The 26857-nt window shown below is 48.5% G+C and overlaps 1 protein-coding gene across 1 annotated transcript; it reads right to left on the bottom strand.

Annotated features, from left to right (window-relative positions):
- Positions 1-13168: 13168 nt before the first annotated feature.
- LOC144589746 (putative G-protein coupled receptor 139) lies at positions 13169-26517 on the bottom strand. Its single transcript, XM_078394845.1, has 2 exons — positions 26451-26517; positions 13169-14070 (listed from the first exon to the last, which is right to left on the bottom strand). Exons 1-2 carry the CDS (start codon positions 26515-26517, stop codon positions 13169-13171), a joined length of 969 nt encoding a protein of 322 aa, XP_078250971.1.
- Positions 26518-26857: the final 340 nt, after the last annotated feature.

Below are 26857 nucleotides of genomic sequence, written 5' to 3'. Positions count from 1 at the left end.
TCAGATGGCAGAATTGGTAGATGGCTCGATATCAAGGTAGTTATGTCCCCAGTGCTCTGTGAGATCTATCCCAGAATACTTTGGGAAATTGGGAAGGAAGTTGCTGGGATCCTGTGAGAGAACTTTCATCTTCAGCAGTGACAGGCGAGTAAACAAAAGACTGATGGACAACTCATGTTGCTCCAATGTTTAAAAAGGGTCAGCGTGGATAAGTTGGGTAACTCCAGGCGAGTTACTCTTTGCTTCAACTGTGTTGGAATCAATTGGAGAGGATTCGAGAGGACGGGATTTGTGTACATTTGGGAAGGCTGCGATCGATTACAGATGGTCAGCATAGCTCCATGCGATGAATGTATGGTCTCGGTAGTGTGTGCGTTTTATCTCTGAGGTGATAACAAAGGAGATTGATGAAGGAAGTGTATTAGTGGTTGTCTGCATGGATGGGAAATCATATCAGACGGACCCATATGGTCCACTGGTATGGATTTCAAGATACATGGGATACAAGGCGAGCTAGCTATGGGACCATTTATTCACAAAATGCTGGAGTAACTCAGCAGGTCAGGCGGCATCTCAGTGACGTTTCGGGTCGAGACCCTTCCTCAGACAGTCTCCTCGCCAACGGTCTGTCTGACTTTTCGTATTTTTTGTTATTTGTAGTGTGTTTTAAAAAGTTTGTGTTAATGTTCTCTGGATTGTTTTATGTGGGGGGTGGGGGAGGGGGTTGGGGAAAACCTTTTTTCAATCTCTTACCTTGCCGGAGATGCGGTATCTCCGGATCGCTCTGTGCCCAAACATCTTGGAGCTGGAGGCCTTGCTGGAGACTGGCTTTGAGCCCCACCGCGGGGCCGTGGACTTACCATCGGAGCCTGGGATCGACGCTCGAACTGCGGCCTGTGGATTTCAACATCGAGGAGCTCACAGTCTCGGGTAGCTCCAAAGTCGCAAAAGGTTCATCTAGCGCCGACCCGGGGTCCGGCTACGAGATCTCCCCCCCCCCCCCCCCCACCACGATGCGGGAGTTTGATCGTCCCGATGCCGAGGGCCAGACCGCCGGCTAGGGGAGGCAAGATAGTCCTGTCAACGGAAGGTACGAGGCTCCTGACCGCAGGAGAACAAAGGGAAGAGATTGAACTTTGTTTTCGCCGTCCATCACTGTGAGGAATGCGGAGCAGTCACTCTGGTGGATGTTCATGTTAAAATGTATTTTGTTTGTTTTGTTGCTTTTTATTGTTATAACTGTATGGCAAATAAAATTCCTCGTATGTTGCAAAACATACTTGGCTAATAAAGTATGATTGAGATTATGAATATGATTATGATCTGGCCCCTCCCTGCTGCCATAGATGGACACCTCACCCTCTCCTCTGTGTCATAGAAACATAGAAAATAGGTGCAGGAGTAGGCCATTCGGCCCTTCGAGCCTGCACCGCCATTCAATATGATCATCCAGCTCAGTAACCTGTACCTGTACCTGCCTTCTCTCCATGCCCCCTGATCCCTTTAGCAAAAAAGGCCACATCTAACTCCCCCTTAAATATAGCCAATGAACTGTCCTCAACTACCTTCTGTGGCAGAGAATTCCACAGACTCACCACTCTCTGTGTGAAGAAATGTTTTCTCATCTCGGTCCTAAAAGACTTCCCCCTTATCCTTAAGCTGTGATCCCTGGTTCTGGACTCCCCCAACATCGGGAACAATCTTCCCGCATCTAGCCTCTCCAACTCCTTAAGAATTTTATATGTTTCTATAAGATCCCCCCCTCAGTCTTCTAAATTCCAGCAAGTACAAGCCCAGTCTATCCAGTCTTTCCTCATATGAAAGTCCCACCATCCTAGGGATCAATCTGGTGAACCTTCTCTGTACTCCCTCTAAGGCAAGAACGTCTTTCCTCAGGTTAGGAGACCAAAACTGCACACAATACTCCAGGTGCGGTCTCACCAAGGCCCTGTACAACTGCAGCAGAACCTCCCTGCTCCTAAACTCAAATCCTCTTGCTATGAATGCCAACATACCATTCGCTTTATTCACTGCCTGCTGCACCTGCATGCTTGCTTTCAATGACTGGTGCGCCATGACACCCAGGTCACGTTGCATCTCCCCTTCTCCCAATCGGTCACCATTCAGGTAATACTCTGCTTTCCTGTTCTTGCCGCCAAAGTGGATAACCTCACATTTATCCACATTATATTGCATCTGCCATGCATTTGCCCACTTGCCTAATCTATCCAAGTCACTCTGCAGCCTCCTAGCATCCTCCTCGCAGCTAACACTGCCACCCAGCTTCGTGTCATCCACAAACTTAGAGATGTTGCATTCAATTCCCTCGTCCAAATCATTAATATACACTGTAAATAACTGGGGTCCCAGCACTGTGCCTTGCGGTACCCCACTAGTCACTGCCTGCCATTCCGAAAAGGACCCGTTTATTCCTACTCTTTGCTTCCTGTCCGCCAACCAATTTTCTATCCACCTCGACACTGAACCCTCAATACCGTGTGCTTTAAGTTTGTACACCAATCTCCTATGTGGGACCTTGTCGAAGGCCTTCTGAAAGTCCAGATATAACACATCGACTGGTTCTCCCTTATCCACTCTACTAGTTACATCCTCGAAAAATTCTATAAGATTCGTCAGACATGATTTGCCTTTGGTAAATCCATGCTGACTTTGTCCGATGATTTCACCACTTTCCAAATGTGATGCTATCACATCTTTAATAACTGACTCTAGCATTTTCCCCACTACCGATGTTAGGCTAACTGGTCTATAATTCCCCGATTTCTCTCTCCCTCCCTTTTTAAAAAGTGGGGTTACATTAGCTACCCTCCAGTCCTCAGGAACTACTCCAGAATCTAAAGAGTTTTGAAAAATTATCCACTATTTCTGAGACTACTTCCTTAAGCACTCTGGGATGCAGCCTATCTGGCCCTGGGGATTTATCTGCCTTTAATCCATTTAATTTACCTAACACCACTTCCCGACTAACCTGGATTTCCCTCAGTTCCTCCATCTCATTAGACCCCCGGTCCCCCGCTATTTCCAGCAGACGGTTTATGTCTTCCTTAGTGAAGCCAGAACCAAAAGTATTTGTTCAATTGGTCTGCCATCTCTTTGTTCCGTATGATCAATTCACCTGTTTCCGACTGCAAGGGACCGACATTTGTCTTAACTAATCTTTTTCTCTTGACATATCTATAAAAGCTTTTGCAGTCAGTTTTTATGTTCCTTGCCAGTTTTCCCTCATAATCTATTTTCCCTTTCCTAATTAAGCCCTTTGTCCTCCTCTGCTGGACTCTGAATTTCTCCCAGTCCTCTGGTATGCTACTTTTTCTGGCTAATCTGTATGCTTCATCTTTTGTTTTAATACTATCCTTGATTTCCCTTGTTAGCCACGGATGCACTACCTTTCCTGGTTTGTTCTTTTGCCAAACTGGGATGAACACTTGTTGTAGTTCATCCATGCGACCTTTAAATGCCTTCCATTGCATGTCCACCGTCAACCCTTTCAGCATCAATCGCCAGTCTATCTTGGACAATTCACGCCTCATACCCTCAAAGTTACCTTTCTTTATGTTCAGAACACTTATTTCTGTATCGACTTTGTCACTCTCCATCCTAATGAAGAACTCTACCATATTATGATTACTCTTTCCCAAGGGGCCTCGCACAACAAGACTGCTAACTAACCCTTCCTCATTACTCAATACCCAGTCTAGAATGGCCTGTTCTCTCGTTGGTTCCTCGACATGTTGGTTTAGAAAACCATCTCTCAAACATTCCAAGAAATCCTCTTCCTCAGCACCCCTGCCAGTTTGGTTCACCCAATCTATATGTAGATTGAAGTCACCCATTATTACTCCTGCACCTTTAGTGCACGCATTTCTAATTTCCTGCTTGATGCCATCCCCAACCTCACTACTGCTGTTAGGTGGCCTGTACACAACTCCCACTAGCGTTTTCTGCCCCTTAGTGTTTCGTAGCTCTACCCATATCGATTCCACTTCCTCCAAGCTAATGTCCTTCCTTTCCACTGCTTTAATCTCCTCTCTAACCAGTAACGCTACCCCACCTCCTTTTCCTTTCTGTCTATCCCGCCTGAATATAGAATATCCCTGGATGTTGAGCTCCCAGCCTTGGTCACCCTGGAGCCATGTCTCCGTAATCCCAACTATATCATAATCATTAATAACTATCTCCACATTTAATTCATCCACCTTATTACGTATACTCCTTGCATTGAGACACAAAGCCTTCAGCCTTGTTTTTACAACTCTCTTACCCCTTATACAATTATGTTGAAAAGTGGCCCTTTTTGATTTTTGCCCTGGATTTGTCTGCCTGCCACTTTTACTTTTCACCTTGCTACCTGTTGCTTCTACCCTCATTTTACACCCCTCTGTCTCTCTGCTCCTGCTCCCATCCCCCTGCCACATTAGTTTAAATCCTCCCCGACAGCACTAGCAAACACTCCCCCTAGGACATTGGTTCCATTCCAGCTCAGGTGCAGACCGTCCTGTTTGTACTGGTCCCACCTCTCCCAGAACTGGTTCCAATCTCCTAAAAATGTGAATCCCTCCCCCTTGCACCATTTTTCAAGCCACGTATTCATCTGAAATATCCTCCTATTCCTACTCTGACTAGCACATGGCACTGGTAGTAATCCAGAGATTATTACCTTTGAGGTCCTACTTTTAAGTTTTTCTCCTAGCTCTCTAAATTCACCTTGTAGGACCTCATCCCGTTTTTTACCTAAATCGTTGGTGCCAATGTGCACCACGACAACTGGCTGCTCACCCTCCCCCCTCAGAATGTTCTGCAGCCGCTCAGAGATATCCCTGACCCTTGCACCAGGGAGGCAACATAACATCCTGGAGTCTCGTTTGCGGCCGCAGAAACGCCTATCTATTCCCCTTACAATTGAATCCCCTATCACTATAGCCCTTCCACTCTTTTTCCTCCCATCTTTTGCCGCAGAGCCACCCACGGTGCCATGAACTTGGCTGCTGCTGCCTTCCCCTGATGAGCCATCTCCCCCAACAGTATCCAAAATGGCATATCTGTTTAGGAGGGAGATGACCGCAGGGGACTCCTGCACTACCTGCCTACTGCTACGCTGGCTAGTGGCCACCCGTTTCATTTCTGTCCGCTTATCTTTTACCTGTGGTGTGGCCAACTCACTATACGTGCTATCCACGACCTTCTCAGCATCGTGGATGCTCCAGAATGAGTCCAACCGCAGCTCCAACTATTCAATGCGGTTTGCCAGGAGCTGCAGCTGGACACACTTCCTGCACATGTAGTCATCAGGCACACCGACAATATCCCTGATCTCCCACATATTGCAGGATGAGCATTCCACGGGGCCGATCTCACCTGACATGTCTTACCCCCAAATTAAATCAAATCCCTCTTGTGAGATGCAAATGTGAGTGCTCACAATCACGATGCTCGAGACAATCTAGAGAAACAAGTATAGTTTATTTGCAAGTCTGCAGAGTTGGGTGCCTCCCCTGTCGAGACACACCGAGGTCGGGAAAATCCCTTCTTTTTATTCACTTCAATTTACAATTGTTACACCTTTAATTCCATGTCACACCTTTAATTCCTCCCCTTCGGGCTCCTTCCAATCGGAGCACTGAGGTGCACAATCTACCGTCACCGCCCCTGTTGCCTCCCACATCATACATCGCATGTGCATTTAAATGAGACGTCTTGTCATGATGGGCGTTTTTGTAATATTCATTTATCTCATTAGGCAAGCGCAGTACAGAGTAGTTCATGCCCTTTCCCCCCAGTTCTCTGGCTATTTTGCCCTCTCCCCTAGTTCTCTGGTTACCTTGCCCTTTCTCCTAGTAGTCTGGTTATCTTCTAACACTTGTCCTTGGAATGTCACCATTTGTTCTTGCGGGTTTTTTTCTCTAGCCGAGCACGGTCGGGTCAGCTATTTCTCAGGGTCCTTCGTCTAAATCAATTATTCCTTTTTTACCCCTCTCTCACACTCTTAATCCTTTAAACTGTACCTTTACTAAAAAGCACTGTACCTTTAACTCACTGAAACCTTAACTCACTGAAACCTTAACTCACGGGACCCTTAACTCACGGGACCCTTAACTCACGGGACCCTTAACTCACTGAAACCTTAACTCACTGAACCCTGAACTCAAGGGACCCTTAACTCACGGGACCCTTAACTCACTGAACCCTTAACCCACGGGACCCTTAACTCACTGAAACCTGAACTCACTGAACCCTTAACTCACGGGACCCTTAACTCACTGAACCCTTAACTCACTGAACCCTTAACTCACGGAACCCTTAACTCACTGAACCCTTAACTCACTGAACCCTGAACTCAGGGGACCCTTAACTCACTGAACCCTGAACTCACGGGACCCTTAACTCACTGAACCCTGAACTCACGGGACCCTTAACTCACTGAACCCTGAACTCACGGGACCCTGAACTCACTGAACCCTTAACTCACTGAACCCTTAACTCACTGAACCCTTAACTCACTGAACCCTTAACTCACTGAACCCTGAACTCACTGAACCCTTAACTCACTGAACCCTTAACTCACTGAACCCTGAACTCACTGAACCCTTAACTCACTGAACCCTGAACTCACTGAACCCTTAACTCACTGAACCCTGAACTAAAAGTACGAACAAAAAGCAGAATTACAACCCCGGGGTTACGCCTATTCAGCTGCTTCCTCTAGTCCGCTTACACCAATCAGCGGCTTCCTCCAGACCACTTATTTTAAAGTGAGATGGAACGTTTTTATCTCCAACCGCCTCCAACCGCTCCTGGGCCCCGCCCACACGCCGCTCCAACCGCTCCTGGGCCCCGCCCACACGCCGCTCCAACCGCTCCTGGGCCCCGCCCACACGCCGCTCCAACCGCTCCTGGGCCCCGCCCACACGCCGCTCCAACCGCTCCTGGGCCCCGCCCACACGCCGCTCCAACCGCTCCAGGACCCCGCCCACACGCCGCTCCAACCGCTCCAGGGCCCCGCCCACACGCCGCTCCAACCGCTCCTGGGCCCCGCCCACACGCCGCTCCAACCGCTCCTGGGCCCCGCCCACACGCCGCTCCAACCGCTCCAGGGCCCCGCCCACACGCCGCTCCAACCGCTCCTGGACCTCCCGTAGTTCTGCTCTCGCTCATTCTTCCTCAATACGGACAAGCACGAGTCCTTTTACTCCCACCTTTTACCCACAAAGCGCAGCGGTAGAGCTACTGTCTTACAGCGCTTGCAGCGCCGGAGACCGGGGTTCGGTCCTGACTACGGATGTTGGCTGTACGAGTTCGTACGGTCTCCCCGTGACATCGTGACATTTCCTTCACGTCCAACAGGATCCCACCACCAATCACACCTTCCCATCCTCATTCCTTTCGGTCTTCTGAAGAGACCTTGCCATCGGCAACTACTTGGTTCACTCATTCATTCGCATCGTAGGAAATGTAACACCTGTGCCCATCACCCCTCCCTCATATCCCTCCATGAATGAGGCGAGGCAGTGGTCCCGTGCAACTCGTCTAACGACATCTACTGGATCCGGTGTTCCTGATGTGGCCGCCCGGACAACGGCGAGACCAAGCGTAGACTGGGAAAAACCTTTGCAGAACACATGCAAATGTCTGCTTGGATCTTTTGATTATTAATCATTTTAAAGTCTCCTCCCTTTCACATATTGACCTTTCTGTCCCATTGCCAGACTGAGGCCACATGCAAATTCGAGGAACAAAACTCATAATAACTTGGATAGCTTACAACCCAATGGTAAGAACATTGAATTGTAAGATTTTCGATAACTACATAACCCCTCCCCTGTCCGTTCATGCCCCACAGCCGACCTCTTCTACACTGCTCACCCACCCCCTGCGTCCCATCCGCACCCTCACATGTTTATCCCCTCCCTTTCCCTTTCACCTGCGTACCTCTCTCCAGCTTCGTAATTCGCAACTTTTCAATCCTTTTGTCGCACAACATCTGACTATTCCTCCCAGGCCCAACCATTTAATGGAAATATTGACTTTGATCCACCATCCTTCTGCAGGTTAATGCTCCCAAGGATCCTGCTATTAATTGTCTGGTTACCCCTTAGATTTAACCTCCCCAAATGATATACACCAATGCTGATTAACTTGGATAGGTGGCAAATGGAGTTTGCGATTGTGATGTTTAAGATATATTTAGATAGCCATATAAACATGCAGTGAACAGATCTTGTGCGGGGAATTGGGATTAATTTGAGTTGAAATTTTGTCGGCACAAACATTTTGGGCTGAAGTGGCTGTTACTGCGTTGTACTGCTCTTTCTTCCATGTTCCCCTCTGTAAACTCCATTTGCCAAATCTTAGCCAAGATCTCCAACCTGTCCATGCCCTACTGTATCCTTTGACAGCGTTTCTTGCCAGACACCATACTTATTTTCATCTGCAAACCTAATAAGAAGTCCGCTTGTATTGTTCTTCAACTCGTTGATACATTTCACACAAAACATAGGCCAATGCGCTGGTCACAGGCCTCCAGCTGTGGAAACATCCCTCCACCATTACCATCAGATTTTTTTGTGATCAAGCAGATTTTGGATCCCATTTACCAGCTCACAGTGGGACCCCTGGAGTTAATATTCTGGACTAACCGATCAAAGTGATCCATGTGTAATGCTTCACTAAAGTTCATATGGACCCTACCCTCAAACATCACCGTTACTTCTTCCAAATACTCAGATTTGTTAGCCAAGATCTGCCTCGCAGAAAGCTTTGGTGAATAAGACCATGTTTTTCAAAGTGAGTAAATCGTGTCCGATAGAATAATCTCTCGCTAAGGAGGGCTCGGTGCCAAAGTCTGAGAGATCCAGGTGACCAGAGATCTTACAACGGTGTGGACACCCACCGAACGTTGTCACTGTTTTAGTCACGGTGGGTTTTGGAGAAACAGTGTGAGTAACACTGCAGTCACCTGTGCAGAGATACAGATATCTGGAAGGACATGGTATTTAGAACAGTACAGCATTGAAGTCAAAGCAAACCACTCCGGTTTGTCGGATTTCCATCTGATGGATGGAATTAACACACCTGGCCATTGATTCGCAGAAACGCATTCTATCAAGACCTTCACCCACGCTTACATTCTTCTGATCATTCCCTCCCTCGCGTTGCCATCAGGCTGCATCACTCCGTCCTTCCGATACCACAGCCCGAACCTTCATATCTCTCTTCTCATTTCCCTGAAACCCCCACCACAGTCTCCCCCGACGATATCCCCGTTGCCTCTTAATGTCCCTGATAATGGACTGATTATACAAACAACCCTTTCTGCGTTCCGCAGAGACCGTTCCCACCGTAACTCCCTGGTCCACTCGTCCCTTCCTACCCAAATCACCCCATCCCCGGCACCTTCCCCTGCAAATAGACAATAGACAATAGACATTAGGTGCAGGAGTAGGCCATTCAGCCCTTCGAGTCAGCACCGCCATTCCTGCCTTCTCCCCATACCCCCTCACTCCGCTATCCTTAAGAGCTCTATCCAGCTCTCTCTTGAAAGCATCCAACGAACTGGCCTCCACCGCCTTCTGAGGCAGAGAATTCCACACCTTCACCACTCTCTGACTGAAAAAGTTCTTCCTCATCTCCATTCTAAATGGCCTACCCCTTATTCTTAAACTGTGGCCCCTTGTTCTGGACTCCCCCAACATTGGGAACATGTTTCCTGCCTCTAATGTGTCCAATCCCCTAATTATCTTATACGTTTCAATAAGACCCCCCCTCATCCTTCTAAATTCCAGTGTATACAAGCCTAATTGCTCCAGCCTTTCAACATACGACAGTCCCGCCATTCCGGGAATCAACCTAGTGCACGCCCTCAATAGCAAGAATATCCTTCCTCAAATTTGGAGACCAAAACTGCACACAGTACTCCAGGTGCGGTCTCACCAGGGCCCGGTACAACTGTAGAAGGACCTCTTTGCTCCTATACTCAACTCCTCTTGTTACGAAGGCCAACATTCCATTGGCTTTCTTCACTGCCTGCTGTACCTGCATGCTTCCTTTCAGTGACTGATGCACTAGACACCCAGATCTCGTTGAACATCCCCTCTTCCTAACTTGACACCATTCAGATAATAATCTGCCTTTCTATTCTTACTTCCAAAGTGAATAACCTCACACTTATCTACATTAAACTGCATCTGCCATGTATCCGCCCACTCACACAACCTGTCCAAGTCACCCTGCAGCCTTATTGCATCTTCCTCACAATTCCTCACAAATGCAGGAGATGCAACACCTGTCGCTTTACCTCCCCCCTTCACTCCATCCAAGGACCCAAACAGTCTTTCCAGGTGAGACAGAGGTTTAACTGCACCTCATCCAACCTCATCTATTGTATCCGCTGCTCTAGATATCAACTTTTTTACATCGGCGAAACCAAACGCAGGCTCGGCGATCGTTTCGCTCAACACCTGCTTTTGGCTCAACAGCTGCTTTCAGTCCGCCTTAACCAACCTGATCTCCCGGTGGCTGAGCACTTCAACTCCCCCTCCCATTCCCAGTCTGACCTTTCTGTCAGGAGCCTCCTCCAGTGCCATAGTGAGGCCCATCGGAAAGTGGAGGAACAGCACCTCATATTTCGCTTGGGCAGCTTGCAGCCCAGCGGTATGAACATTGACTTCTCCAACTTTAGATAGTTCCTCTGTCCATCTCTTCCCATCCCCTTCCCAGTTCTCCCTCTATCTTCCCGTCTCCACCTATATACTTCCTTTGTCCCGCCCCCCCACATCAGTCTGAAGAAGGGTGATGACCCGAAACGTCACCCATTCCTTCTCTCCCGAGATGCTGCCTGACCTGCTGAGTTACTCCAGCATTTTGTGAATAAATACCTTCGATTTGAACCAGCATCTGCAGTTATTTTCCTACTATACAAACAATACACATCAACACACGATTTCGAGGAATTTATTATTCCAACCTTTGCTTACTCTTGTGTAATTCAACGCACCACAATTAACGATGAGATAGCGAGTTCCTGGTTCTTGGTTCTTTCTTGTTTCTTGGTCCTCCAAAATATTCCAAATGGAATTTAAACTGGAGATGGAGGAGTATGGACTTAAGCAAGAAGGGCTTCTTGGAGAAGAAGAGCTGCCTTAAAGTTAGTTGCGTCTGGTTGAGTAGCTATAGTGGGGTGAAGACTATTCCATGCTTGAATTGTGCGAGGGAAGAATGAAGAATGAAGTTACACTATGGGGCCGACTGGCATCGTTTAATGTCCTTTCTTTGAGCGAGATCGGTTTACGAAGCAGTCGGGTTAGATTGAAGGTGCGAGGGCTCAGGCCACGAAGGTGAAGTGACCCGGGTCGAGCAGGACAGTAGGATCACCAGGCACAATATATGAGTGTAGGGGACGTAGAAGAGCGAGGTCGGACCAACCAGGGGAGTTCGGTCAGATCATCGACGAGATTTGGATCAATATCCGGCTGAGGTGGGTCAGGACATCCGGGAGAATTAGGTCAGGATATTCGCGAGTGTTGAGTCGCAGCACCTGGAGTGATGGGCCAGACAATCCGGGTAAATTAGGGCAGACCTCCAGGGAGAAATCGATCAGATCATCCGGGAGAGTTGTGTCGGACCAGTCGGAGAGTTAAGGCGGATCATTCAGGGGTTAGTTCAGTTCAGTTAGCGAATAGGGAGAAATGGTTCAAACCAGAGAGGAATATAGAAAATATAACCACGTACTCTCTGGGCGGCAGCGACGAGGCCTTTATCTCCATCCCGTGCTGAGATTAGGAATGTGACACTGAACCAATTTCCTGAACTGGTGCAGCCCTTCAGCTAATGTAGTCTACCACCGCAGTTGGGGAGGGAGCGATATGTATCCAAATGACTGAGTCGTGAAACGTGGAGCGGGATCTGCAAATGGTGGTGATCCAATGCAGCTGCTCTCGTTATCCTCTTGCTGGCGGAAGTTTGGCGTTTGGGAGGTGTCGGCTGAGCAGTCGGCCGAGGAAGCGCATTGCCTGTTGCAAACGCCGGGAGCGGTAGCGGGGGTGGTGTTATCGAGGGATTAATGTTTGCGCAGGTGGACAGTATCAATCTGGAGGCTTGCTTGTCATGGAAGGTGTGGGGTTCTTCAGCTTTGCTGGAGCTGCAGCCTCCCGGGATAGCGGAGGGTATTTCAGGACTTTCGGAGTTGAGTCATTCGCGACTGAGTGGCGCGACTCTGACAGGCTCTTGCCGTCAATAGATATATGTGACAGCTCCATTTGTGTTCCTGGTGATGGTGGTGGAATCAGCGTCATGTAATTTTCATTGAATGTGGAGGGGAGGTGGTGCAGGATGGCCATTGCCTGGTGCTATTGTGGTGCGAATTTCGCCACCAGTTTACAGTATTCAAAAAAAATGTTGGACGATGAGAATCAGAGGGAAGTCGAACCGAGATAATGGAAGTGAAGCCAGTAAAATTAATTAAGAATTCAGAGAGCAGACTGTGGAGAATAAAGCTCGCAATGCTACACGAGGAAACACGGCGGCGAAGAGTGCATCCTGTTCTCCGGCAGCAGAACGGGCGCGGTCCGATTGAGCTAACGCGTCCTGAAGGGAATAGACAGTTGTAGGGCGGAACGAAGCTGGAATGGTCAGCTGACTGATCGGCGAGTGAGAAAGATCATAGTGGGACAAATGCGGGCTTTTCTGTTCGGGTAAACTGAATAGACGAATGGACCAGTTTTGTTTTCTGATTGAATCTGACAGATTCAATTTCTTCTCGTGCCATAAATAGACGTGCCGGCCAAACTGGAGGAACTGAGACATTTTGGGCACCGTATCGATGACACTAGGCACGTAGTATAGAGATTCGCCGTCACTGGTCTATATTGGTGGAGAATCATCAAAGTGTGCGAGTGCTGAGTTTGAGAGGCAACGACTCACCGTTTCTCAGGAGGCATATCTCTGAGAGTGAGGGGACAGGGTGACAGATTGTGGGTCGAGGGTCACTAACTGGGAGATTGTGTGAGTTGCGTGCCGAGTCACTGCGGGTAGAGTCTGACCGTCCACACAATATGTGGTTACAAGGTCACATTCTCCTGGCACAGTGAATGTTGCTTGCAGGTACCAAGACCTTCAGGAAGCAGCGCGAACTGTGAGCTGCTCCGGGATTCGCTCATTGGTGAGTAATGAATCGAAGCACTGAGGCGAACGCATATTTCACGGCGCCTATTACCTGCTCTCTAAACTTCGACTGGGTGGCAGCGTAAATGAATGTGTTCGTGCAGCAGCTGAAGTTCCTTAGCAAATATCCGACATAGGCGAAAGTAATTTCAGCTTCATTTCCTCCCGTTCCTATCCCTGTGGCCTGATAATAGATGAATTCCGCGACATTGGTTAGCCACAGGAGAATGAAGCTGCCGGATAGTGTGAAGAGTAAAACCACAGACCTCCTCCTGCTCTCCATCTCCGGGTCACTGCTGTTCTCCCCTTTACTCTGACCCCTCAGCCTCTTACGGACCCTGCTGGCCACTAAAATGTGCCGGACTGTCAGAGCGTTGAGCAGCAGGATTACAGCGAAGGGGAGGAACGGAGTTAAAGCAATGTCGAGCCAGTCAAATGCCACCCACCCGGGGTCAGTAAAGTAACTTGGCTTCGGATAACAGAACCACGGTACATTGTCGATGATCGATCTGGGTCCATAACTGAAGTAAAGTGGACCGTTCTTCAGACAGAACAGAACGCCGGTTGTTGCGAGAACCACGGCCGCAGTTTTCCCGGTGCAATATTTTGTTTTCAGCTTCTGGCAACAAATGGCGTCAAACCGATCAAAGGTGAAAGTGACGGTGAACCAGACGGAACAGTTAACAGCGATGCGAGACAGGACTCGGAGTACGATGCAGACAGGAGTAATGTTCAGGAAGCACACCGGGAAATAATGGTAATTGATCTGATACAAAATTACCTCAGTGACAATCACTTGTAGATCCGCCGCTGCCATGGCCACCAGGTAGCGAGTGGTGCAGGTGGAGAGGCCGCACTTACCCCGGGACAGGATCACCACCGCCACCAAATTCACTGCAGAACAAGAACGGAAGTGGGCAAGAATTAGGAACAGCAGTATGACTCTCGTCCTAAAACACTATCCATCAAGATAATTGAGGTTTCGACCTTCAGAGCTAAATTTTCTGCTGTACTCTCCAATCTTCTGACTTGGTCGATGTCATGGAATCTACCGAACATTGTCTCAATGAAGCAGCTTAAAGAACCAGCCGCCTCTGGTTTCTATGACGTCGAACGCAAGACTTTCAACAATCATTGGAGTCCACAATTTAGCATCAACTGAGTCCCACACGGTTCATGCTTCTTCCTGAACGCGAGTCACATACTGCTTGACTGCGTTGTCTGAAAACGTTGTCCTCGCACAGCCCGGGATATCTACTCACTGCACTCTCCCAATACATGCTCCCCGCCCGGTCTCGATTCATACTCCCCTCAATGTCCGGAATACATACTGCCCGCATCATCCCGATACACACTCTTGCAGTGTCGCGTTGCATACTCCTGCACTATTCGGATACAGACGCCACACACTGTCTAGGATACTCCCGCATTGTCATGGATACATACATCTCTCATTGTCCGGGATACAGACTTTTCGCACAGCCCGGGATATCCACTCACTGTACTATCCGTGATACATTGTTCCGCACTGTCGGTGACACATACCACCGCACTCTCCGTGATATATACTCCCACACTATCCGTGATATATACTCCCGCACTGTGATATAGACTCCCACACTATCCGTGATATATACTCCCGCACTGTGATATAGACTCCCACACTATCCGTGATATATACTCCCGCACTGTGATATAGACTCCCACACTATCCGTGATATATACACCCGCACTGTGAAATAGACTCCCACACTATCCGTAATATATACTCCCGCACTGTGATATAGACTCCCACACTATCCGTGATATATATGTAATGTCCCGTCATATCTGTTAGTCTTGTGTCATGTTCTGTGTTTAGATTCTCATTTCAGGTCCCTTGACTTCCTGCCATTGTAATTGTCAGCCCCGCCTTGATTGTTTCCACCTGTGTGCCCTTACCTCATGTATATATAGTCCACGCCTCCCTTTGTCCTGTGCCAGTTCGTATTGTGATTCATGTGCTCTGATTCACGTGCTCTCGGTCGTAGTATAGCTAGTAAGTAATTTTTGTAACTAATGTTTTTGTAGCTGAGTAAGTTTAGAGTTTTTGGTTCGAATATAACAGTATAACAGGTATAACAGAGCTTTATTTGTCGTTCGGCACCGAAGTACCGAACGAAACTACATAGCAGTCATAGAAAAAAAGAACACAAGACACATAACCCCGACACAAACGTCCATCACAGTGACTCCAAACACCCCCTCACTGTGATGGAGGCAACAAAACTTCCACTCTCTTCCCCACGCCCACGGACAGACAGCTCGTCCCCGACCGACCCGCACAGTCCCCGCACCGGGCGCTGAAACGTCCCGCGGCCGAACCGGGCGATGAAAGGCCCGCGACCAAGCCTTGCGCAGCTAAGTCCAGTGATGTAAAGTCCCGTGGCCGAGCCACACCGGGCGATGTTAAGTCCCGTGGTCGAGCCGCACCGGGCGATGTTAAGTCCCGCAGTCGAGCCGCACCGGGCGATGTTAAGTCCCGTGGTCGAGCCGCACCGGGCGATGTTAAGTCCCGCAGTCGAGCCGCACCAGCGATGAAAAGACCCGCAGCCGAGCCGCACCGTGCGATGTTAAGTCCCGCAGCCGAGCTGCACCGGGCGATGTTAAGTCCCGCAGTCGAGCCGCACCAGCGATGTAAAGTCCCGCGGCCGAGCCGCACCGGGCGATGCAAAGTCCCGCGGCCGAGCTGCACCGGGCACTGTTAAGTCCAGCGGCCAAGCCGCACCGGGCGATGTAAAGTCCAGCGGCCAAGCCGCACCGGGCGATGTTAGGCCCCGCAGCCGAGCCGCACCCCGCGCCGTGAGGAAGAGAAAAGTCCCCCCCCACCCACACCACCACCCCCTCCCACACCACCACCCCCTCCCACACATACACAACCAAACAAATATATAAAAACCATCCCAACACCGACACACAACAAAAAAAAAAGGAAAAAAGACGAACAGACTGCTAGTGAGCCGCTGCCGTTAGGCGCCGCCACTTCCGAATCGCAGTGTTCTTTAATGTGAAAATTAAAGAACGCCTTTATTTTCTCCAAATTGACTCTTGTGTGTGAGTCGTGCGTTTGAGTCCAGTTCCTGTGTGCCCCAGAGCATAACAGAACGAACTGGCCATAGTATGGACTCAGCCGACTCTAAGATTTGGAAATCAGCCCTTGCCAACCAGGGCACTAAGATCCAGCACCAGGAGGAGCAGCTGCGCTCAGTCAGTCACAGGGTGCGCGAGCTGAACGATTGACAAGGCGAGTTCCAGTCATCAGTGACGACCCAGATTAACCACCTCGCTGTACAACTCCATCAGGTTCTGGCTCGTCTCGACCCAACCTCGGCAGCTTCTCCACTGGCTCACATTGAACCTTCAGCCGGCCATCCGCCTGCTGTTCCGGCCACGCCTGCGAACCCCACGCTGATTCTACGCCTGGCTTCACCAGATAATTTCTCTGGAGACTCGGAGAATTGTAGATCATTCCTTGTACAATGTGATCTCAACTTCAAGCATAACCCTGCACACTTCCCCTCAGCGGCACCAGGCTGCTGATCGTCCTCCCAATCACCAGGGGTCCTTCACACCGAAGAAGTCATCGTTCCCTGTTCATCGCTGGCCGGAGAAAACAGCGTCCTCTCAGCCGTCGGAGGAACCCATGCAGCTAGGACGAACCAGGCTGACTCCGGAGCAGCGACAGCGCCGCCTGAAGGACGGAGCCTGCTTTTATTGCGGTCAATAAGGACACCGTCTGGCCGACTGCTCGGTAAAAGGGGTGGCTCACCAGTGAAAAGGAGGACACTGGTGAGCCAATTCCCCGTTTCGGACTTACCTCCTCGACCTCTGACACAGGCCACCCTCACTCTAATTCAGCAAATTGTGACTCGGGGGGTTTTGATCGACTCCGGAGCCGACGAGAATCTCATGGACTGGACTCTAGCTCGATCGTGTAAGGTTAAATCTGTGCCCCTGTTGCAACCTATTGTGGCGAGCGCTTTAGATGGACGTCAGTTGTTTGAGATAACTCATCGTACAGAACCTGTCAAAGTCATGTTCAATGCTAACCATGTGGAGATAATGTCTTTTCACTTGTTTGACTCAGCTCAACATCCCTTGGTCTTTGGTTTCCCTTGGCTGCAGAAACACAATCCTCAGATTGATTGGCGATCTGGTAAGATCAGACGATGGGGGGTTGAGTGCACACAATCATGTCTTGTTGAACCAGTGAACAAAGGGGTGAGTTACGGGAAGATCGGGGCGGTTTTGGGAATAAATGTTCTTAAATCTGAAGAAATAAAGATTTCTAATGATGATGATGACTATCCCGATCTGTCGAAGGTTCCACCATGTTACCATGAACTGAAGGAGGTGTTCAACAAGTCCAGGGCCTCCTCATCGACCTTTCGACTGCGCTATCAACCTGCTGCGGGGGGCCCTATTCCCAAGGGGCGACTGTACTCCATATCCGGCCCCGAGAGGAAGGCGATGGATGAGTACATTGAGTCCTCCCTGAGGATGGGCATTATTCGCCCGTCCTCCTCGGCAGCAGGCGCGGGGTTTTTCTTTGTGGGCAAGAAAAATGGGTCACTTCGTCCCTGCATAGATTACAGCTTCCTAAACGAGATTACGATCAAGAATCGTTACCCACTTCCTTTGATGTCTTCTGCTTTTGAACTGTTGCACAAAGCCAAAAGTATTCACTAAACTAGACTTAAGGAATGCATACCATCTAGTGAGAATCAGAGAGGGGGATTAGTGGAAAACTGGGTTTAACACCCCTAACGGGCACTACGAGTATATGGTGATGCCGTTCGGGTTAACCAATGCCCCCGCAGTCTTCCAAGCTTTTATGAACGAGGTCCTCAGGGAATTTCTCAATGAGTGTGTTTTTGTCTACCTTGATGACATTCTTATCTTCTCCCCAGACATACAGTCTCATGAGCATCATGTCAAGTGTGTGTTGCAGAAGCTCTTAGCTAACCGTCTGTATGTGAAGGCCGAGAAGTGCGACTTCCACGCAGACACAATGTCCTTTCTGGGCTACATTATATCGGCCGACCACATCCAGATGGACCCTGGTAAGGTCAGTGCGGTGGCCAATTGGCCCACCCCCACTAACAGAAAGAATGTGCAACAGTTTCTCGGATTTACAAACTTTTACAGACGTTTTATTAGAGACTTCAGTGCTGTTGCTGCTCCTCTGCACTCTCTCACGTCTTCCAAGACCTAGTTCCAGTGGAATCCTCCGGCCGAAGCCGCCTTCCAGCGCCTCAAAACATTGTTCACCAACGCTCCTGTTCTGACCATCCCAGATCCCCAGAGACAGTTCATTGTGGAGGTGGATGCCTCCAACGAGGGGATTGGGGCGGTACTTTCCCAGAGAGCGGAGAAGGACAACCGGATTCATCCCTGCGCCTACCTGTCACGTAAGTTGACCCCCGCAGAAAAAAATTACGATGTCGGAAACAAAGAACTGCTGGCGGTCAGAGCCGCATTGGGGGAGTGGATGCACTGGCTGGAGGGGGCCGAGCAGCCTTTTCTGGTATGGACAGATCACAAGAACCTGGAATACATCCGCAAAGCCAAGAGACTCAACTCACGTCAGGCCAGATGGACTCTGTTTTTTAGTAGGTTCAACTTTTCTCTGTCTTACAGGCCCGGTTCCCAGAACACAAAACCAGACGCCCTGTCCCGACTTTATGACCCTGAACCTGATACCAGAGAACCCGAACCCATCCTGCCACTTAACCGTGTGGTAGGAGTGGTGTCTTGGCAGATCGAAACAGATGTGAAGCAGGCTAATGATGAGACTCCAGCACCGAGTGGCTGTCCTACTAACTGTTTGTTTGTTCCTGTGACATTGCGCCCCCAGGTAATCCACTGGGCTCACACGTCCCTGCTCACATGCCATCCAGGTGCCGAGAACTGTTTTTGTGGTTAAACAGCGTTTTTGATGGCCTTCACTTGAGAAGGATGTAGCTGAATATATGGCCGCCTGCCCTGTCTGTGCAAGGAGCAAGCCCTCCAGACAAGCCCAAGCGGGCCTGCTGCACCCACTTTCAGTCCCTCAGAGGCCCTGGTCCCACATCTCTATTGACTTTGTTACTGGGTTGCCGGCCTCCAAAGGTAACACAACTGTCCTGACGGTGGTAGACCGATTTTCAAAGATGGTACATTTTATCGCTGTGGCCAAGCTCCCCTCTGCCAAAGAGACGGCAGAGGTAATGATGTCTCACGTTTTCCGTATCCATGGTTTCCCTACAGACATTGTCTCGGACCGAGGTCCTCAGTTTGTGTCCAAGTTTTGGAGTGAGTTTTGTTCCCTCATAGGTGCCACCGTCAGCCTGTCTTCTGGTTACCATCCGCAATCCAATGGCCAGACTAAGCGGATGAACCAGGAGCTCGAGACCTGCTTGCGCTGTCTCATCGCGCAAAACCAGACCACCTGGAGCGACCATCTCATCTGGGTCGAGTACGCACGCAACACGCTTCCTACGGCTGCCACGGGACTCACACCCTTCCAATGTGCCTACGGCTACCAGCCCCCCTTGTTCTCGGCTTATGAGGGTGAGGTGACGGTGCCTTCTGCCCACGCAATGATCCGACGCTGTCGCCGAATCTGGGACGGAGCTCGGAGGGTTCTACTCCGGGGTCAGTCCCGGATGAAAGCGGCAGCCGACCGCCACCGCAGATCCGCTCCGCATTATCGCCCAGGCCAGAAAGTATGGCTGTCTACAAAGGACTTGCCACTTCACGTCCACGCCAGAAAGCTGGCTCCAAGGTTCGTGGGTCCATTTCCCATTTCGAAAGTCATTAACCCTGTTTCGGTCCGTCTACAACTCCCCAGGTCATTAAGGGTTCACCCTACATTCCACGTCAGCAAATAAAACCGGTCAAGGAAAGTGCACTCGTGCCCGCCTCCAAGCCCCCTCCACCCCCCGGCTCGTCGACGGTGGTCCGGTCTACACAGTTAAGGCACTTCTTGCAGTCCGAAAGAGAGGTCGCGGTCACCAGTTTCTCGTCGACTGGGAAGGCTACGGTCCTGAGGAGAGGTGCTAGATTCCTGCCAGCTTCATTTTGGACAAAACTTTGATCAAGGACTTTGACAAGACTCATTCTGACCAGCCTGGACCGTCAGGAGTCGGCCCTAAAGGGGGGGGGGGGGAACTGTAATGCCCCGTCATATCTGTTAGTCTTGTGTCATGTTCTGTGTTTAGATTCTCATTTCAGGTCCCTTGACTTCCTGCCATTGTAATTGTCTGCCCCGCCTTGATTGTTTCCACCTGTGTGCCCTTACCTCATGTATATATAGTCCACGCCTCTCTTTGTCCTGTGCCAGTTCGTATTGTGATTCATGTGCTCTGATTCATGTGCTCTCGGTCGTAATATAGCTAGTAAGTAATTTTTGTAACTAATGTTTTTGTAACTGAGTAAGTTTAGAGTTTTTGGTTCGAATCGCAGTGTTCTTTAATGTGAAAATAAAAGAACGCCTTTATTTTCTCCAAATTGACTCTTGTGTGTGAGTCGTGCGTTTGAGTCCAGTTCCTGTGTGCCCCAGAGCATAACAATACACTGTGATATAGACTCCCACACTATCCGTGATATATACTCCCGCACTGTGATATAGACTCCCACACTACCCGTGATATATACTCCCACAGTATCCGTGACACATACCACCGCACTCTCCGTGATATATACTCCCACACACCCCGTGATATACACTCCAACACTATCCGTGATATATACTCCCGCACTATCCGTGATATATACTCCCACACTATCCGTGATATATACTCCCGCACTGTGATATATACTCCCACACTATCCGTGATATAGACTCCCACACTATCCGTGATATAGACTCCCACACTATCCGTGATATAGACTCCCACACTATCCGTGATATATACTCCCGCACTGTGAAATATACTCCCACACTATCCGTGATATATACTCCCACACTCCCCGTGATATATACCCCCGCACTATCCGTGATATATACTCCCACACTATCCGTGATATATACCCCCGCACTATCCGTGATATATACTCCCGCACTATTTGTGATATATACTCCCACACTATCCGTGATATATACTCCCACACTCCCCTTGATATATACTCCCACACTATCCGTGATATATACTCCCACACTATCCATAATATATACTCGTGCACTTATATATATAGTCCCACACTCCCCGTGATATATACTCCCACACTCCCCGTGATATATACTCCCACACTATCCGTGATATATACTCCCACACTCCCCGTGATATATACTCCCACACTATCCGTGATATATACTCCCACACTCCCCTTGATATATACTCCCACACTATCCGTGATATATACTCCCACACTATCCATAATATATACTCGTGCACTTATATATATAGTCCCACACTCCCCGTGATATATACTCCCACACTCCCCGTGATATATACTCCCACACTCCCCGTGATATATACTCCCACACTATCCGTGATATATACTCCCGCACTGTGATATATACTCCCACACTCCCCGTGATATATACTCCCACATTATCAGTGATATATACTCCCGCACTATCCGCGATATATACTCCCACACTATCCGTGATATATACTCCCGCACTGTGATATATACTCCCACACTCCCCGTGATATAGACTCCCACACTATCCGTGATATATACTCCCACACACCCCGTGATATATACTCCCACACTCCCCGTGATATATACTCCCACACTCCCCGTGATATATACTCCCACACTATCCGTGATATATACTCCCACACTATCCGTGATATATACTCCCACACTCCCCGTGATATATACTCCCACACTATCCGTGATATATACTCCCACACTATCCGTGATATATACTCCCACACTATCCGTGATATATACTCCCACACTATCCGTGATATATACTCCCACACTATCCGTGATATATACTCCCGCACTGTGATATATACTCCCACACTATCCGTGATATAGACTCCCACACTATCCGTGATATAGACTCCCACACTATCCGTGATATAGACTCCCACACTATCCGTGATATATACTCCCGCACTGTGAAATATACTCCCACACTATCCGTGATATATACTCCCACACTCCCCGTGATATATACCCCCGCACTATCCGTGATATATACTCCCACACTATCCGTGATATATACCCCCGCACTATCCGTGATATATACTCCCACACTATTTGTGATATATACTCCCACACTATCCGTGATATATACTCCCACACTCCCCGTGATATATACTCCCACACTATCCGTGATATATACTCCCACACTATCCGTAATATATACTCGTGCACTTTGATATATACTCCCACACTCCCCGTGATATATACTCCCACACTCCCCGTGATATATACCCCCACACTATCCGTGATATATACTCCCACACTCCACGTGATATATACTCCCACACTATCCGGGATATATACTCCCGCACTGTGATATATACTCCCACACTCCCCGTGATATATACTCCCACATTATCCGTGATATATACTCCCGCGCTATCCGCGATATATACTCCCACACTATCCGTGATATATACTCCCGCACTGTGATATATACTCCCACACTCCCCGTGATATAGACTCCCACACTATCCGTGATATATACCCCCACACTATCCGTGATATATACTCCCGCACTGTGATATATACTCCCACACTATCCGTGATATATACTCCCACACTCCCCGTGATATATACTCTCACACTATCCGTGATATATACTCCCACACTCCCCGTGATATATACTCCCACACTCCCCGTGATATATACTCCCACACTCCCCGTGATATATACTCCCACACTATCCGTGATATATACTCCCACACTATCCGTGATATATACTCCCACACTCCCCGTGATATATACTCCCACACTATCCGTGATATATACTCCCGCACCATCCGTGATATATACTCCCGCACTGTGATATATACTCCCGCACTGTGATATATACTCCCACACTCCCCGTGATATATACTCCCACACTATCCGTGATATATACTCCCGCACTATCCGTGATATATACTCCCGCACTATCCGTGATATATACTCCCACACTATCCGTGATATATACTCCCGCACTATCCGTGATATATACTCCCGCACTATCCGTGATATATACTCCCGCACTATCCGTGATATATACTCCCGCACTATCCGTGATATATACTCCCGCACTATCCGTGATATATACCCCCACACTATCCGTGATATATACTCCCACACTCCCCGTGATATATACTCCCACACACTCCGTGATATATACTCCCACACTATCCGTAATATGTACTCCCGCACTATCCGGGATAGCTATTCACTGCACTCCCCGTGAATTATTCTTCTGCAGTATCGGTGATACATACTCCCGCACTATCCGGGAAACATACCCTCGGCTCTGTCCGGAATACAAACTCCCCGCACTGGCCGAAACACATGCCCCCTCACTGTCCGCGATAACCCCCCCCCCGCATTGCCCTGGATAAATACTCCCTGCACTGTCCGGAATACAAACTCTCTACATTGAGACCATCCAACCACATTAGGTTTCGGAAGTTGTGACGAGTTCGCCTCTCATACTTCTAATCCCTAAAAATGAAACCTAGTCCATCCAAACCCCGATGCCCAAATCTCTGTTCCTTTTGAACGAATGTACCGCATTTCGCCGCAATTGCTCTCTGGCAGAGAATATCATTCCCAGGGACATAAACAATCAGAATATCGACATTTTACGTTCAATATTCTGAACACTATTAAATATTGAACCAGACGTTCCGCACTATTCGCAAAACATTTGTTTCCCTCAATGTCGAGGAAGCTACCGATGAATTCGGTAAAAAAGCAACAATGACAGAAACTCTGTCCGGCCAATCCACTGACTGGATAGATTAGTTTTGCTAAGTTTAGTTCAGTTCAGTTTAGTTTACTTGAGTTTAGTTTAGTTTAGTTTAGTTTAGTTTAGTTTAGTTTAATTTAGAGATACATCGCGGAAGAAAGCCGTTCGCCCACCGACTGCACACCGGCCATACACTAACACCATTCTACACATTAGGGACAATTTACATTTTTACCGAAACGAATTAACCTGCAGCCCTGTACGCCGTTGGTGTGCATCAAGGAATTCGGAACTCCCGAGGAAAACAGGGAAATGTTTTAAACAAGTACATGCAGTGTTATAGAGTCACAGAGTCACACAGAATGGGAACACAACCTGCAGCCCAGTTCGTCCATGCCGACGAAGATGCCCCATGTAAGCACGTTCCATTTACCTGCATTTGCCCCATATCCCTCTGAACCTGAAATGTGTGGTTTCCCCAGTGTCCGGGTAGACAATAATAGGCAATAGACAATAGACAATAGACAATAGGTGCAGGAGTAGGCCATTCAGCTCTTCGAGCCAGCACCGCCATTCAATGCGATCATGACTGATCACTCTCAATCAGTACCCCGTTCCTGCCTTCTCCCCATACCCCCTCACTCCGCTATCCTTAAGAGCTCTATCCAGCTCTCTCTTGAAAGCATCCAACGTACTGGCCTCCACTGCCTTCTGAGGCAGAGAATTCCACACCTTCACCACTCTCTGACTGAAAAAGTTCTTCCTCATCTCCGTTCTAAATGGCCTACCCCTTATTCTTAAACTGTGGCCCCTTGTTCTGGAATCCCCCAACATTGGGAACATGTTTCCTGCCTCTAATGTGTCCAATCCCCTAATTATCTTATATGTTTCAATAAGATCCCCCCTCATCCTTCTAAATTCCAGTGTATACAAACCTAATTACTCCAGCCTTTCAACCTTTACTCCCACAGTTTAATAAAAACAGAATGGCAAAGTGTAATTTGATTTCCCCCTACTTGCTCAATCTCAACAGGATTCAGCCCTTTTAGGACTGGTGTAGTTCCTACTTTTAATTTGGAGACACAGCGCGGAAACAGGTACTTCGGCTGATCCAATCCGTGCTGACCAGCGATCCCCGCACACTAACTCGATCCTGCACATTTGATACAATTCACAATCCTTACTGAAGCCAATGGAATGTGCGAGGAAATCGGAGCTCCCGGAAAAAAACCCCACGCAGGTCACGGGGAGAACATGCCAACTCCGTACAGACAGCACCCGAGATCAGGATCGATCCCGGGTCTCTGGCACTGTAAGGCAGGAACTCTACCGCTGCGGCACCGTGTTAGTACTGCGGGACGGTCATCACTTCGCTCATCAACAATTGCCAGTCTGTCACCATTCCGAGATTAAGCCGCCTCCAGACGGAATCCTTCCAAAGTCCATAACTTCCTATTTACCCATGTTTTCCCCCACCTGTCCTGTATTTTCCAACTCAATCCGCGCCAGTGCATCACTCTTAATCATCTCCTTATTTCCGTAACTCGGAATCCCGCCCTACATTAAGAAAGCGGCATTCTCAGAAATATTTCCAGATTCAAATCATTAATGTACTGCATCTTGTGACCAGCTCTGCTTTAATTCGGTGGGGTTTCACCCGTACCTGGTATGGGGGTGGGGGTGGGGGGTTGGGGGGTTGGGGGGGGGGGGGGTGGGTGGACGACGACGACGACGACGACGATTTATTATTTTCTTGTCACGCAGCTAATTTGCAGTTCGCCCTAATGTATCACTACCTTTCCCACCTGGGGCTTTATCTGAGCTCTTCCAAGAATATTAATTCACCAGACATGTCCTCCCATAATATACGAGTTACATCGTCAGAAGCTGCACTACGTTTATCTAAGCTTCTATCCATGACATTAGTTTTCCACGGTCAATATTCTGACATCAATCATCTTATAATGAATTGGAGCCTTTTTCCAATAATTACTTTTAGAAGCAGTTTAGTTCTTCCTTCCATGTTTTTACCGAGATACATTTCCGCAAATTTAATGCATTTGGCAAAAAATTGAAAGATGACAATAATTTATCCAACGTTCCACAGAACGACTTTAGCACTTGCGGTAGACATCATCCCGATTCTTAACGTTTCAACATTAATTCCTTTGGCATCTTCCTTTTATGAACTCCCCCAATTTGCTACCTGTTTTCCCATTAGTGCCTTGATTCCCCAGCATCACTAGAAATACATTGCATTATTTTAACTGAAGACTGAAAGAAAGTATTCCTTTCTTCGTTCGTTCAGCCTTTTCTTTGATGTCCATTACAGATTCGGGCGAAGTCCTACATTAATTTTGCTCTGCTCACTTACCAGGGACTCCAATGACGGCGATGATCACGTACAATATTTTCTCCACGTTGAAATACACTGCTCCCATTTTCTATTTGAAGAGACGCTTACTTTGATGAAGAAGAAACAAATGTGTGTCGACGCCACATTCCGAGAGCTTTATAACCTTGTCCATCTCCGCGGGAACATCGAGGTTTCAACTCGGTTAAAAATAGAAACAAAAAGATGACGATAGCGAAGGCAACGCCTCGCTGAGTTGAGTTTGGAGTTTGATTGCGAAATAAGGAAGACTGGATAATGAGTCTGCTGGGTTAAGATGGAGAGACACACTGTCAGCAATTGGACATTACTTTAAATAACTACTGAACCATCTTCTCGTCTTAATCTAGTTGCTGATTAATCCGAAACACCAGGGCACTGCTCAGGGA

This window comes from Rhinoraja longicauda, unplaced genomic scaffold, assembly GCF_053455715.1.
Source record: "Rhinoraja longicauda isolate Sanriku21f unplaced genomic scaffold, sRhiLon1.1 Scf000069, whole genome shotgun sequence".
Taxonomy (NCBI): domain Eukaryota; kingdom Metazoa; phylum Chordata; class Chondrichthyes; order Rajiformes; family Arhynchobatidae; genus Rhinoraja; species Rhinoraja longicauda.
The sequence above is the reverse complement of the archived record's forward strand: the minus strand, read 5'-3'. Positions and strand labels throughout refer to the sequence as shown.